Here is a 16070-nt window from a genome sequence, read left to right on the forward strand (position 1 = left end):
AAGCACAAACCCAACGTGTTTTTAGTCAAATCTCACTGTGTGTTTTTGCATTCCTTCCTTCAGAGTTTTTAACGGCCAAGTCTGAAGTTTGATTCTTTTTTCTTATTGAAAGAGATTCTGCATGCAGCCTGAACCTTCGTCCACCAGAGCAGCACACTTCATCTGAACAACCTCTGACCCACCAGGGAGCGGTTCCCCAGCCTCGTATGTGGATTATTAAAAGATTTTAAACACAATTAAAGGTTCAAACTGAACATAAACAGCTGGAAGAGAAAATGAAGAATGGAAGTGCACGTTGTTTTTCTGCCTGCTGACTGCCCCACCCTCGTGTCCCTGGGAGCCCATAACACAGCCATGACTCACTTCCTGTGTTTGCCTGCATCGGTTTCCTCCCGGCGCCACGCGATAGTGAAACGGAGAGGAGGAAGATATTCCAAACCCTCCATCTGGGTTATCTCCTCAGAGGAAGGAGAAACATGAACATCATCAGATACATCAGGAAACATTTTACTTCTGTTTCTGCTGATAATCATTTGTGGTTTTACTGCTGCAGGTGTTTGTATGCAGGTTTCTTACTGTGTACGGGAACATATTATTGAAATTCAAACTAAATTGAACTCTTTTTAAATCTGTCTCTTCCTGTGAAGCCCTCGAGCTGCCCACACTGGGAGGTATCACATAAATATATTCAGTTTGACTGATCACTGCTTGATGTTGTATGTGCATGTTTATGATCCTGTGAAAGTTCTTTGGCTTAACAGATAAGTGTTCATCAGTTCAGGGAGTTCTTGTGATAAACAGACATGAGAGGTGTGTTTGAATTGATCTGTTTGACCTCTGACCTGCTGCTGCAGGTCTTTCCTTCCCGAGGCCTCTCCTCTAATGTGTAACTGCAGGTGTTAGCGATCCAGGTCAATGATAAACCACAACACGGGTCGTGGTCACACCGAGCACGCAGCTCTGAGTGGGTCTGAGCTGCTGGTACATTTACACTCAGGTGATGTGTGGACAGATAGTCCGAGTTTTACAATGTTGGTTCTGGATATTTATAACTTGTGTTTCCTCACCAGTCACATGCTTCTTTTTGTACTTCTGCAATTTCTCTATGAAAAACAAGGTTCTGCATTAACAAGTGTCAACTGTAAACTTGTACATGTACAAGTCTTATTTTCTCAAATACAAATCGATGAACTTGTTTTTTGATAAATAAACTCACTTCTCTAGTCAGAGAAAGATTCTTGGGAAGAAATGTGAGTATCATATATTTGTAAGACTTCTATAATAAACACTGATCTGGAGACACGCTCAGTCCACCTGCTTCATCTCTCTTGGAGACGCAAACAACAAGAAGGAGGTCAAATAGCAACAAAATGTGATTTCAAGAACTTTCATCAGAACGATTTACAAAACATGAACAAAAAGACAAGTTCAGACCCGAGTGCAGAGAACGGCTGGACCACGTGGGCTTTTAATTTGAAACAGATACAGGAAGTCAACCAGTGATGTAACGCTGTGTTCAACTGGAAGTCGTGGCCACTGTATGTTTGGCGTTCAAGTGGTGAAGTCGTAGAAACAGTGTTGCTAGGCAACGTCAACATAGACAACGTCAAGAAGCCACATAGGCAAACAGTTTATCAAGCTAACAGTCGGGTAACGTAATGCAGGAAATGCAAAGATGGGAAGATCAACATTTCTCTCAGACGTAGACTATTATCTAAGTTACGAAGCTCTACACTCGACACGACTAAAACTACAATATATTAGCTGAACATCCAATGAAATGTGAACTTCCATGGCATCTGTCATTTCTGTAAACATCAGAAAGCATGTACGGCGCACACAACTTCCCGTGTTGTAACCACAAGCTCACATTTGAACGCAGCATCACACCTCTGGTGGGTGGAGTCAAAGTGACAGAGACTCAACCCCGAAAAAACCTTCACCAACTTCATTAACATCACCTTTGTGCACTACAGACACCAATATTGGATGGTGGTGATCTTCGGGCCCTCAGGCAGCACTGCATTAAAAACACACTATTCTGGAGTGGAAATCACTGCATGGGCTCAGGAACACTTGTGAAAACCATCGTCTGTGAACACAGTTCATCGCTGCGTCCACAAATGCAGGTTAAAACTCTCCAAAGAAGAAACCAGATAGAAACATGATCCAGAAACACCGCCGCCTTCTCTGGACCGAGATCATTGAAGATGGACTGAGGTGAAGTGGACAACTGTCCTGAGGTCTGATGGATCACAATCTGAGATTCTGTTTGGAAATCATGGACGCTGCATCCTCCAGGTTAAAGAGGAGAGGGACCATCCAGCTTGTTATCAGCTCAGTTCTAAAGCCAGCATCTGTGATGGTACAGGGATGCATTAGTGCACACGGCATGGGTAGCTTGAACATCTGGAAGGAAGCATTAATGCTGAATGAGATATTCAGGTTTTGGAGCAACATATGCTGCCATCCAGACAACGTCTCTTTCAGGGAAGGTCTTGTTTATTTCAGCAGAACAACGTCCAACCACATTCTGCACGTATTCCAACAGCATGGTTCTCTAGTAGAAGAGTCCGCTGATAAACTGGCCTCCTGCAGTCCACATCTGTCAATCGTTGAAAACATCTGGCGCATCAGGACATGAACAATACAACAAAGGAGACGCTGAACTGTTGAGCAGCTGAAATCCTCTATCAGGCCAGAATGGGACCACATTTCACTTTCTAAACTCCAGAAACTGGTCTCCTCAGTTCCCAAAGGTTTCCAGAGTGTTGTTAAAAGAAGAGTTGATGCAGCTCAGTGGTGAACATGATCCTGGAACAACTTTATAGAGACGTGTTGCTGCATCAGATTCAAAATGAGACGATATTTATCATAAATGAATAAAATGTATCAGTTTTAACATTTGAAATGTTGTTTTTGGTCTATTTTCAATTAAATATGGGTTTACATAATCTGCAAATCATCAGAATCTGTTTATATTTATATTTTTCAGGGTTGAACCGTCTGACGTACTAAAACGTGTGCAGGTTTCTGACCTTCTGTACTTTGTAACAAGCAGATTGGGTTCATAGATTTTTGTTGTTGTTGTGAAAAACAGGTTCTACAAGGCCGAACATTTATTGAGCCAAAGTTTGACGAGTTTTTGTCTAACTTTAATAATCACCACCAATATTTTCTCAAACTGTCTTTATTGAAACTATAAACACACAAAAACATTACAAGAAGATTGCAAAAACTTAATACATTCATATATATATTTGATATATTAACTGCTTCATACTGCATTTTACTGAGGCAGGACTGTGTTTTTCCAATCACCATGGTAACAGGTATTCAAACATGTAATGCAAACCCCTGTTAAGCACTGAAGCCCATCGACACGACTCCCTCCGCATCTTCGCAGAAACTACAAGCACAACTCCACATTTACACAGACTATCTGAAGAGGAGAACCTTTGGCATCAGCAGAGAACTTATTGCCAAGAATGATTGACAGCTGCTCTACAGAAAACACAGACGACTTAGAGCTCACTTTCCCTTCACATCTCTCTGACCAACTGAAACAACAATCAAGAAACAAATCATGAAAAGGCCCCAAATCTTTCACTCAGCAGTTCAGAGGACGTGAAGGCCCGCCGGCAGCTGATTGGTCGGTTGGTTCAGGTTCCTCTCACCACTGCAGGAATTGCTTTTTTCTAATTTCTAAGTACAGACAGACGTATAGTAAAGTAGTCCAGCCTTCGTTCGGGCTTTAGCAGTAAGACGTCTGGAGTTATTTGACGATTTCACATTTAAAAGGAAAACAAAAAGAAAAATATACAAAAGTACAAATGTTCAGCAGAAGAACTAAATATAAATGACAAAATAAAATGTAAAAAGCTTAAAACTTTGATATGTTTACAGACATGACACCATTTTGTATTTACATACATATCACATGGAATTCTGTATACTAGGTTTTGTACAATTTCAAATACAGATAGCAGTTAAGTGGCAGAGGTGCTTTGCAATGTTATGAATCACTGGTCTCAAGGCTTTTGTAGCACACGCACGCACAAGCTGTTCATATAGCCAGACTGAGGTTTCTGGTGGACGGGAGGAGGAGGGAGGGGGCGGGGGGAGGGGGCAAATACCAGGGATCATTATTATTTATTTCCAATGGTGTGTTTTTTCATTTGGTTGTTGTGGAGCTGGTGAAGTTAACTCCTTCTGCTCTGTAGGACTGAAACAACACCAACACTTCTGCCTGTTTTTTTAGACCAAACTGAACCAATCAAATGTTCCATACTGTATATGATGAAATGAGCTGCTGGTAAGTGTCACCTCTAAAAACCACTGCTGACCTCATTAAAGTTTGGCTTTCAGTCATGGTGGTTTAAATACTGTTTCAGAGAAATAGTCTAAATCTGCGGTTGATTTTTGTTTTCCTTCATGACGTGACAGTCAAGTGATGTGAAAGTGTTTGGAGTCCACAGAATCAGTACTTCCACAGATTGGAGCATCGGCCTTCTTCCCTTTAGCCCCTCCCACTCAGACACTCAGACACCGCTGCAGAGCCTCTCCATTAAGTGCAACAGCCATTTCAAGTCAGGGGGAAAGATGAAGGGTTTACTGAAGCTGGTGCAGAGCTGGAAGAGGAGCTGAACACTTTAAGAACTTGACCTTACAGGCACGGCTGGTGCGCCAGCCCCAACACACTGGTTTACAAAAGCACTTACAAAAATAAATATGTACAAAATAAGGTAGTGGGGGTGGAGACGAAGACATGGCTCTGGGGTTTCAGTAAAACGTCCCGCTTCTCCTCCTGTCCTGGTCACGTTTGTTTGTTTATCAAAGTTTGTGAAAAACTTTTTTTTTTCTTTTCTGTTTTTTACAAAATAAGGGATTCATTGGTTTTTCAGCACGCTGCTGGTCTGACAAGTGCAGTTGGGTCAGCTGAGCCAGTTTAGATGATTTTGTAGGTCAGGTAGTCGCGGAGCGGCGTCGGGATAGCGAGGGACTCCACCTGCTGGGTGGTCATCACCCGGCGCAGAGCCATCCTGCACATGTGCTGCAGACTGGCGACGCTACGAGGACACTCCCAGAAGTGAACACTACCATCACGAGTCCTAAAACACAGAACCACGACAAGTCTGACGAGAGGAGGCAGACATCTCTGAAGCAAAACTAAAAAGCTCCGAACGAACACAAGCTGCCCATCAGGAGGTGATGACATACAACCGTTTCTAAACCGCTGGGATGCTGTGAGAAATGGAAATAAAAACAGAATGTGACGATTTGAAAATCACATAAACCCATATTCAATATGACTAAAGACGACATACTGTATCAAATGTTGAAACTGAGATGTTTTGTTGTTTTATTAAAAATATCGTCTCATTTTGAATCTGATGTCAGCAACACGTCTCTATAAAGTTGTTCCCAGATCATGTTCACCACTGAGCTGCATCACCTCTTCTTTTAACAACACTCTGGAAACATTGGGGAACTGAGACCAGTTTCTGGAGTTTAGAAAGTGAAATGTGGTCCTATTATTATTATTATTATTGTTATTATTATTATAGCATTAGTTATAATTTTAGTTGACCAACAGTTTAGGGTCTCCTTTTTCATATTTTTAATTTTAAAAATGTGACAATTATTTTCCCCTGAAAGAGACGTTGTCTGGATGGCAGCATATGTTGCTCCAAAACCTGAATATATCATTCAGCATTAATGCTTCCTTCCAGATGTTCAAGCTACCCATGCCATGTGCACTAATGCATCCCTGTACCATCACAGATGCTGGCTTTAGAACTGAGCTGATAACAAGCTGGATGGTCCCTCTCCTCTTTAACCTGGAGGATGCAGCGTCCATGATTTCCAAACAGAATCTCAGATTGTGATCCATCAGACCTCAGGACAGTTGTCCACTTCACCTCAGTCCATCTTCAATGATCTCGGTCCAGAGAAGGCGGCGGTGTTTCTGGATCATGTTTCTATCTGGTTTCTTCTTTGGAGAGTTTTAACAGCATTTGTGGACGCAGCGATGAACTGTGTTCACAGACGATGGTTTTCACAAGTGTTCCTGAGCCCATGCAGTGATTTCCACTCCAGAATAGTGTGTTTTTAATGCAGTGCTGCCTGAGGGCCTGAAGATCACCACCATCCAATATTGGTTTCCAGCCTTGTCCCTTGTGTTCAGAGATTTCTCCAGATTCTCTGAATCTTTTAATGATATTATGAACCGTAGACGATGAAATCCACTAATTCTTTGTAGTTTTACGTTGAGGAACATTATTCTTAGATTGTTGAACTATTTCGTCTTTCAGAGTGGTGAACCTCTCCATCATCTTCACTGCTGAGAGACTCCGCCTCTCTGAAATCATCTTTTTATACCCAATCATGTTACTGATCTGTTGCCATGGTAACATAATTAGTTGAGATGTTCCACCAGGTGGTTTAAAAAAAAAATCTTTACACCACTTTTCCAGTCTTTTGTTGACCCTGTCAACCTTTTTGAGACGTGTTGCTGCATCAAATTCAAAATAAGCAAATACTTTATATTAAATAATAAAATGTCTCCATTTCAACATGTGATATGTAGTCTTTGGTCTATTTCCAAATAAATATGGGTTTATATGGTTTGTAAATCACTGCATTGTTTTTATTTCCATTTCTCACAGCGTCCCAACGGTTCTGTAAACGGGGTTGTATGATCCATACGTCTCTGAACACGTGTTAGCGTCTTACCCGGCAGCAAGGACACTTCCTTCAGCAGAGAAGGCACAGTTGAGGCCGTTGGACAGCGAGGCGATGGCCTGAGGAGCTCTTTCCTCGATGCTCCAGAACCGGACGAGCCTGGGCAGAGACAGAAAACACGAGGTCAGACATGGGATGTCGTTTATGGAGCGAACTCCTGCCAACAAACAAAACACGTTGCACGAAACCCCGAAGTGTCATAAACTGTGGTTTGCAAATAGAAAACACCACGAACAAAGGAATGCCTTTTGTTTTTGCAAATACAAAAATTGCACAACATATATTACTAAAACATCATCCTTGAGGAACAAATACAAGAAGAAAAAATATCTATTACTCTCTGGATGGCATGAATTTTCCTTAAGATTACGACACCTATGTAATTCATCTTTAAGGCTGTTCTAGCAGGACGACTGCAGTCGTCCCTTTTCTTCCACAGCCTCCATCTTGAGGAGTTTCCTGCTGTTTCCCCTCAACGACGAGTCAGCGGCGGCCGGCCGGCAGCCAGAGGGTTTAATGGCCACCTTGTGACAGTGATGTGACCCAGAAGAGGCCCAACAGGCATACAGCCGCTCTGTGCTTCAGTTATTAACACTCATGACTCCCTGTGAGGTTAAAAACAGGCTGCAGCTGAACAGCGGAGTCTTTCTGCTGTTTCCACATCAGCCTCATCATGAGGACCGACAGGCTGCAGAACAAACATGCAGGCAGGACTTCCACACTGAAGCTCAGACGAGTCCGTCAGGCTCGTACAGAAATCACCGCTCACGCTGGTTCGCACCGCTTCAAATGATAAAGTGTTTAAAATGGAGCACTTTGTTTATCTGCTGCTGGAACATGTTCATGCTGATAAACAGAACTTGCTGGAACAGACGCCACGAGGCACACGCTTATCACACGGTTATCACACGCTTATCACATGCCAGCCAGAGAGTCATCGAGGATGTTAATGATAACGGCTTTAGACAAGATGAGCAGGTTTATACTGAAGATCCGATTATCTCTCCATACAAAGAAAAAACCAGAACAATTGTTCCTCTGAAAGCAACAAGGAAAGCAGTGAAGGAATGGGACTTGTGGTGGGATCCAGCCTCTTACCGGTCATCAGTGATGCTGGCGATGTGGCGGCCGTCAGGGCAGAAGCTCACAGAGCGAACCCAGCGGTCGTTTGACCCTCCAGCAAAGATGGGAGACGGAGGAGGGAAGAGATGGCTGGAGGAAGAGGAGAGCCACGGGTCAATAGGGCAGCGCTGGACACAGCTTCAACACTTCCTCCACCTCCACCTGCTTACCCCAGCTCCAGCAGGATGGTGGCCTTGTGGTGATCCCATACAATGACCCGCGTGTCATAAGAGGCGGTGGCCAACAGCGCCCCATCTGGTGAAAACTCACAAGACACCACATCATTGTGGTGCCCCTCCAGCTTCCCGATCAACTTGTACTTATCCATGTTCCATAGGAACACCTGCAAGTCGAAGAGAGGAGCGTTATAGCCCATGCAGTGATTCCAACAGAGTAAAGATTGTGCTATCTTATGCTTAACATTACTATAAGCACATAAAGCATTTAGAAATTAGAATTTAAAGAGAATTAATCAGTTATGCTCAGTGCCATTGTAAAGCTTTGTAACCTTAAACCAGGCCAAACAAACAAGCAGCAAGGCTTCACCTACACTGGCAGTTATAACACAAGCACTAAACATGTCATATCATACATTAGCATTATTTAAATATTTATATCTTAAAGAAGTCATTAGATATGCTAAATACATATTTCTATCAGTTTAACAAAAAAAGTCTAAACGAAAAAAGAGAAAATAAAACAAGTAGTAACTTAAGGTAACATAAAGTTACTCCACTGGTTTCCCCTTTCAGAGTTTTAGTTCTCTGTGTTTACAATAGGCTCGCATCTCCGGCAGAAGCCTACGAAGAGAGACAGATACTGCAAGAGAAAAGAATATTTTATGGCCAAAGGATTGAGACCTCTGGCAAAATACACATATGCATACACACACGCGCACACACACACACGCGCACACACACGCGCACACACACACACACACACACACACACACACACACACACACACACACACACACACACACACACACACACACACACACACAAAGAAAAGTAATCTTCTGTGGAAGTATTTTTTCTTTTAACAGTCAGCCATGGTCTGAACTTTTACATTCATGTTAAACTAGTCAATGATAAAACGTCTTCGTCTGATCGTTACAAACTGAAAATGTTCATGTGCTGCAGATGCTGCAGTTACTGGTCAGTATGAGTGATGAAATACTAGATTAATGAATATCTGTTCCTCTGTTGCTGCCAACAGCACAAATACTTCAATCCTCTTTAAAAATGAACAAAACCCACAGAGGAACGAAGGGTCCGCAGAGCTGTCAATCAAAAGTTTGTTTTTTCCAGAACTTACATTGGTAGCATACAGAACTTTTTTTTCAATAATTATTATGTTAACTAGTAATGATATGATATCGGCACAATAATTTCCATGATGCAGGAGTTTGGTGTAAGATTTATAAAGCAGCTGCTGAAGGTGGTCGTTAAGCTGCTCAGCTGTTTTCTATCAGTTTGGGTTATTGGCAGCGTGACGACGTTCCACTGCTACAAGAGACATTCAACAGACAGCAACACAGATCCCAGGAACAAAAGAGAAGCTAGTGTGCAGATGGTAGACGGAGCTATTTCAAAATAAGGGTTGGAGGTGGGGGGCGGGGTTTGGGAGACAGTTGGGGGGAGGGGGGGGGGCATTTAACCACCGGTTTAATGAGTTTTAAACTGAAATTAATAAAATAAATAGAGGAACTGCGATAGCAGAGGTAGACAGACACGGAGCAGCACCTACGTAGATTGCCCTGGCGGGTCAGGTGCCCGGCGGCCCCTGGTCAGGTGCCCGGCGGCCCCTGGCCAGGCCTTTGGGCATTGTGCACTGTGCGTCCATGGTTTGCACCGGCTGCTCAAAATGTCAGCGCGGCGCTCCTTTCAAAACCAATCACACACTGAGCTCTAGCACCACCTGTGACAGGGAGAGCAAGACACACACTGTAGGACACACAGAGCCTCTCCTCTCCAACACTGACCTCGGGCTCCCGCTAACATGGCCGCCTTAAGGGCTGCAGGATACCGGACATCACTTCAACATGTCATCACTCAACCACTTCTTTTTATCACCTTTGACAATAATGCAAGTTTTTACAGGAGGTCAGAATTATTCATAAAACCACAAAAGAATATTTTTCAGAATTTACTTGAGTTTCTTTGTCTGCCCCCCCTCCCCCACACACACATAGTTTTATATGATAAAGTGTATTAATTTCAGCTATATAACACCGGTGAAAACAATTATCTGCTCTACATGTAATAATTCAGAACAACAAAATGCTTTTTCACACTAAAAGCCAAACAGCATCTAGATGCAGGCAACTCAACTCATCATGACACAGAGCAGTGGGAGTAAAGGTGGAAATGGAGGGCGGGGTAGATGGGAGTGTTGTCATTTCAAGGTTGGTTGAGCATAACTGGTCACAAGCAATTGGTGCAAAGATTAGCTGGCAAACTCATGGAAGTCAGGAAAGAGGAACTTGTGTACGTACTGCTTTGCCGGCACCGACGGAGCACAGGACGGAGGAGTCGGGGGAGAAGGCGCTGCAGTACACCCAGTTCTGATGCCCCCGCAAAACCTTCACCATGTTACCTGCAACACACAAACCACATGACTCTCAGTCCTCCAATCACACGGGTCATACTGGGCTTTCAACTGACAGTACAGAGGACGACACCACGAGTCATATTTACTGAGAGTTATACATTTCTCACCAAACATACTCAAGATAACAAAGAATAATGTTGGACTTCTCCTTAGAGACCAACTAAAAATAGAATAAAATCACTAGTGTCCCCAGTTAATCTGTAAAATATGGTCCCAGTCTCCTTCTGTTCCTCAGTTTAAAGGCCAGTAGAGTGTTTGTGATTTTTTATTGTTGAATGATCTTATAAACATCAATCCAGCTGTAAAGAGTCAGTAGTCAATCATGGTATCAGCTGCTGGAACTGAAAAGACAACATGTCTACTCACCGTCGTCTTTGAGGTCCCAGACACGAAGCGTCTTATCTCTGGATGCCGACACCAGCATGAGGCTACCGTCCGGCGCAAAAGTCAAGTCGCGCACAACATCGGTGTGATCCATCAGATTCAGCAACAGTTTTCCTGCAACAAACCATCCGATCAGACGTAGGATCAATAAAGACCCAGTGACCAGCTGACCTCCTGAAACACCATGAACACGTCTGCTTTTTATTCCCCTCCTTACTCAGTTTTAATCTGATGGAGAGTTGAGTCCTGAAACACTGATGACAGCGGTTTGTTCTGTTGTTCTGTATTTACTTCATTATTAGATGCAAGTGGCTTTTATTTAAATGTAAATAAACCTGTTTTAATCACAGTCTGAACATTTAACAGTATTTCCACATAACCCTCGATTGTCTGCATATAACATTTGAATATCCCAAAAATGGAAGACACGGCATGTCGAGGAAAATGTCCCCTCTGATAATGCTGTGACAAATATTCTGTTATTATCTACTTTAATGGCAGACATATCACATCATTCACGATAATACCGCTATCATTTTCCCAGACGATGTACAAACATTATATGGTGATAAGGACTTGTTGATGTAATGACGTCATAGTATTACGCAGCGTGAACGTATAACAAACGTCTGCAGCTTATTGAGCAACGAGCTGAGAGCTGCTGTGTTCTTCAGCTTCTCTTTAACTGATGGTTGGAGGTTTGTAGCACATCAGACAGAAACCATGGTGATCACTTCAGGAACAGTGTCTTCAGAACAGTTTGTGTTGTGCTGATAAGGTGGAATCCTGTTTGGTTTTCTATCAAATCTCTGTAAATATGAGTGCATGCCATATCTCATAACCAACACGGGGACATTGTTCAGTGGTTCTTGTCCACGTCAGTGACAGCGTGTCCTCACCAGTGTAGACATCCCAGATCTTGATGCGACCGTTGTTGAGGCCCGTCGCCAGGAGCAGCTGATCTTGGCCGAACTTGAAGCGGTGCCACTCGATGTTGACGCAGCGGCTTTGCTTTTCTGGCACCGAGGAGCCGAAGGCCAAACCCCACACGATGTCCCCGCAGTCGATGGCGTGTTCGCGGGGCTCGCCGGCCGTCGGGACGACCTGGCTCCCGTCGCTGTTCTGACGGGACAAGCGGCGGGGGCTCGATGCATTGGTGCCTTCTCCACCGGGATCCACCGAACTGCAGCGACACAAGAGGAAGTGAATGAGAGGCTTTCTAACACGCTTCCATCGCAGACTCTGATTGGCCGTTACAGACCAATCAACCTGCATAGATCACACCGCCATTTCGTCATCAAGGGCGGGCTCTCATCACCTCCTTTCTCCAGACTTTAAGGTAAACTAGCGTTACTAAACCAGTCCTTTGTGAACCACGAGATCAGAATTACTTACTTACTGCGTCCACGTATTATATTTTCACTCTACCTGCCATAAAGACGCTAGACAGTCAAAAAAGTGTCATTTGATCCAGAGTCGCTGGATGACAGTAACAGAGAATCGGAGGAAGTTGAGACTTTTCTTCAAACTAACCGGTTTAAATAACAACGTTATGCTGAAGAGTTGCTGTGTAGTTAGTTGCACCAACAATGATGTGAAAAACTCATATCTCTGATTTTTGATTCATGTCCTAAAAAAAGATCCAGGCTGAGGTCTCTATGGCAACACTCTATACAAGGGAAGATGAAGGGACTAATGAGGGATCAAATTAAACTTGTCATCCATCCAGTGTGTTCTCTGGTAAGCAGAGTGGAAATATAATCAGTCGACATGGTGGTGCTGTGGCATTTTTAAAGCAACTTTGATGGTAAATGGTCTGTACTTGTATAGTTTTATCACCTTTTGGTCTCAAAGCTCTTTATTTAGGATTTTTTTTTTTTTTTTTAGGATTTTATACACTTTATTAATCCCCGAGGGGAAATGTCTTTACTACAGCAGGGGGGCTCTCAGGGGGGAGCTGCTGCAGCAGGCTGCCACTAGCGCGGCGCCAGGTAACCTGACCTGAGGTGCATGTTTTTGGATGATGGGAGGAAGCCGGAGAACCTGGAGAGAACCCACGCAAGCACAGGGAGAACATGCAATCTCCGCACAGAAAGGCCCAGGACCGGATTTGAACCCAGAACCTTTTTTGCTGTGAGGTGACGGTGCTAACCACTGCACCACCGTGCCGCCCAAATGGTTTTAACAGTCTTTAACATGGTTTTCCATTCACACACTAATGAGACAGATCACCATGCAAGGCGCTGCCATCAGGAGAACATTCACACACTGATGGTTCACCATCGGGAACAACTTAGGGTTCAGTGTCTTGCTCAAGGACACTTAGGCATGTGGACAGGAGGAGCTGGGGATTGAACCACCAACCTTCGGATTAGTGTTCAACCCACTCTACCGACTGAGCCACAGCCTCCCTTTGATCCGGTGGTTCACAACGGGTTGGTTTAATATCACTATTTCATATTGACATCTATGGAGAGAGACCAATATTTCCCCCCAAAAAGGGGGCGGAGCCATTTCTGAAAGCCAAACTTGCAGAATGTGCCGGTCTGGTCTATTGCGTAACATTTTCCTAGCCTCGGGCCATCAGATATGTTGGACCCTGAAAATACTAAAAGTTGTGACCGTCAAAGAATTCACAGGCACTCCAGTGAAGGGGTTCAGATTGTAAAAGAAATCTATTCGACAACATATGTATGATAATATTGTATCCTAATAATCATGGCAGCTACATGAAAATACTGGTGGTAATCGAGTTGAATTCAGATTTGGATCATACTTACAAGTTCTTGAGGCATTTTGCCCATGGGATGAGCCTGACGATGCGATGCCCCTGAGACCAAGCGAAGTAGGAACCATCGGGTGCGAAGGCGACTGTCCAAGCCTCGCGTCCAGATTTCTGGTCGAACGGAGCAACAGGCACCAGGAGTTCAGCGATGAACTTAGCCTTATCTGCACAAACAACGCCAGCACTGTTACATCAGCTATATTCAGTCACACATTACAACCGCTGCCGGGGCCAAGCCACATGATGACCCAAAATAACCTCCATGATGAGAGGGCCTGTCACTGATGCAGGCTTCTGATTGGCTCACACCGCTTGAACAAAAACAGGAGGTGGAGAACTTGAACAAATACTTTAAAGATCACTCCACAGACAAACAGCACTGAAACGGTTTACATTAGAATAATAAGGAAATAATCCACAGAAGGGAAAATTCTTTATCTGAACTTCTGCACAAGACAGTCAGATCTACTATGCACAAAAACCGTTGACTGGTTCCCCAGAAACAAAGCTGACAGATTGATAGTTTCACAACATAAAGCACAGAAATATAACAGGAGTGTGTTTACACAATCAGAGTTAATTAAACCCTTTGAGCCCAAAATAAAAATAAATCTGTGAAAATATACACAAAAATGGTTATGGTAGAAACAATTTAGATGCAATACATATTTCTAACAACGTTTCACTTAAGATCATATTTATATTTTTCCCAACGCTTAAAGGTCACAAATATAAACAGAAAGCTTTGAACAGGGTTGAGTACCGATGAGAAGCTGTGAGGCGGGTTTGGAGGGCGTTGAGGTGGACGTGTTGATGCAGGAATGGGAAGGCAGTTGGGAGGGGGGGGGGGCTGAGGTCCTCGTGCAAATATGTTTAATTGTACTTATGAAGACATTTGAAAAGCTGCAAAGCTGAACAAAGGATGGCCTGCGTTCAGGTTCAGGCAGTGAAGCTGTGCTTTGTAATGCACGCTGTATGAAACTAAGGGAGAGTTTAGAGCGATTTCAGGACCGAAATAACATTACAGACTAAATGATGCAAAGTCAAACAGTTCTCTTACTATAAACACGAGTTAAATGGTGGTTTTGTTGTCGTGCAGACACGCACGTAGTGAGTGTCAGTGCGCCGCCAGACTGAGTCACTCCCCGGGGGGGGAGGGAGGGGAGGGAGGGGGTTTACATCAGCAGCCAGCGGGGAGGACATCCACTTCCAACCATGTGTTTATATTATCTAATAATAAAGTTATTATTAGATTAACTACCCAGGTGTAATATAACGCAGCTCTTCGGCTTTCTGAAGCCAAGAAATAGTCTGACGGTGCAGACGGAGGAACATCAGAGGAGCTCCACCCGGTCTCTGCCAGCTGTGATATAATACAATACAATATGATATGATATGATATGATATAATATAATATAATATAATATAATATAATATAATATCTCTCCTGAGCGCACCGACATCGGCTCGACTCGGCTCGGCTCGGCTCCCCGCCGCTCCAGACCGACTCACCTAGATCATTCTCGTTGACAGAGTCTGGGAAGCTTGCCATCTAAATAAGGGCACAGATCCGGAGAACAGCCGAGCTCGGACCGGAACACCGCGATCTCTGGGCAGAATGGCCGCCTGGTTGTCGGACTGAGACGGGGCCTTTCCGCCTTTCCGATGTCGGCTCGGTAGAAGATCTCCGCCAAGTTGGAATTCAGAACTCGTCTGTCTATCTCTTCTTTTCCTTCCTCGACAGGAAACGTTATTTACCGAACAGACGGTCGGTAAAGAGCTCGGGATGTACCGCGGGTTAACGTGTCCGACGTGGAGCCGACAGATCCTGGGAGAACAATGGCTGCCGAGCGGACGGCGTTCCGTTCTCACCCAGAGGAGGGCGGACCGAAGCCCATGGGAGGGGTTTCAATTACGTCATCACGGTTGCCATGGTAATCCTGTTAACCCCTCCCGCTGTCTCCCGCTACCTCTTTTTTTTCCTTTTCCCAAGAAAGTACGCAGCTGCGCATTAGCGCCACCAGCTGGAGTTCATCGTTCAAAGTCACGCAAACAGCAGCACAACCACAGAAAGGTTCCCCTGACGGATCGATCCGTTTATTTAAAGGTCGTGTGGTCAAAGACACGAACTCACGTCGCTCACAGGCTCCGTAAACATTACGATTTTGTTGTGATTCTAAAAACCTCCATTTAGCAGCCTCAACGGCTTCCGTCCGCACCGAGGACGTGTAACCCGACATCCACGGAGCAGGCCTCTGGTTGAATAAACCCGTTAGATTACATACTTGTATGACTGTAAGTTAAACATGTGATCCAGTCAGCTCCTTTTAGTTCCATAAACCAGTTAGACTGAAGATTAAAAGTAGTTTACATGCACCCCTTTATTATGCGCCACAGTACAGCTTTAATGTGATATTCGGTC

The 16070-nt window shown here is 44.0% G+C and overlaps 1 protein-coding gene across 1 annotated transcript; it reads right to left on the reverse strand.

Annotated features, from left to right (window-relative positions):
* Positions 1–4734: 4734 nt before the first annotated feature.
* On the reverse strand, positions 4735–15520 carry wsb1 (WD repeat and SOCS box containing 1). The gene is made up of 9 exons (XM_069722515.1): positions 15161–15520; positions 13644–13812; positions 11763–12046; positions 10846–10977; positions 10364–10464; positions 8037–8209; positions 7843–7956; positions 6736–6843; positions 4735–5111 (listed from the first exon to the last, which is right to left on the reverse strand). Exons 1-9 carry the CDS (start codon positions 15198–15200, stop codon positions 4949–4951), a joined length of 1284 nt encoding a protein of 427 aa, XP_069578616.1. The 5' UTR covers positions 15201–15520; the 3' UTR covers positions 4735–4948.
* Between the last annotated feature and the right edge of the window lie 550 nt (positions 15521–16070).

This window comes from Brachyistius frenatus, unplaced genomic scaffold (assembly GCF_029030835.1).
Source record: "Brachyistius frenatus isolate BFR_SWC_R1_liver_20210118 unplaced genomic scaffold, ASM2903083v1 Contig_294, whole genome shotgun sequence".
Lineage (NCBI taxonomy): Eukaryota > Metazoa > Chordata > Actinopteri > Embiotocidae > Brachyistius > Brachyistius frenatus.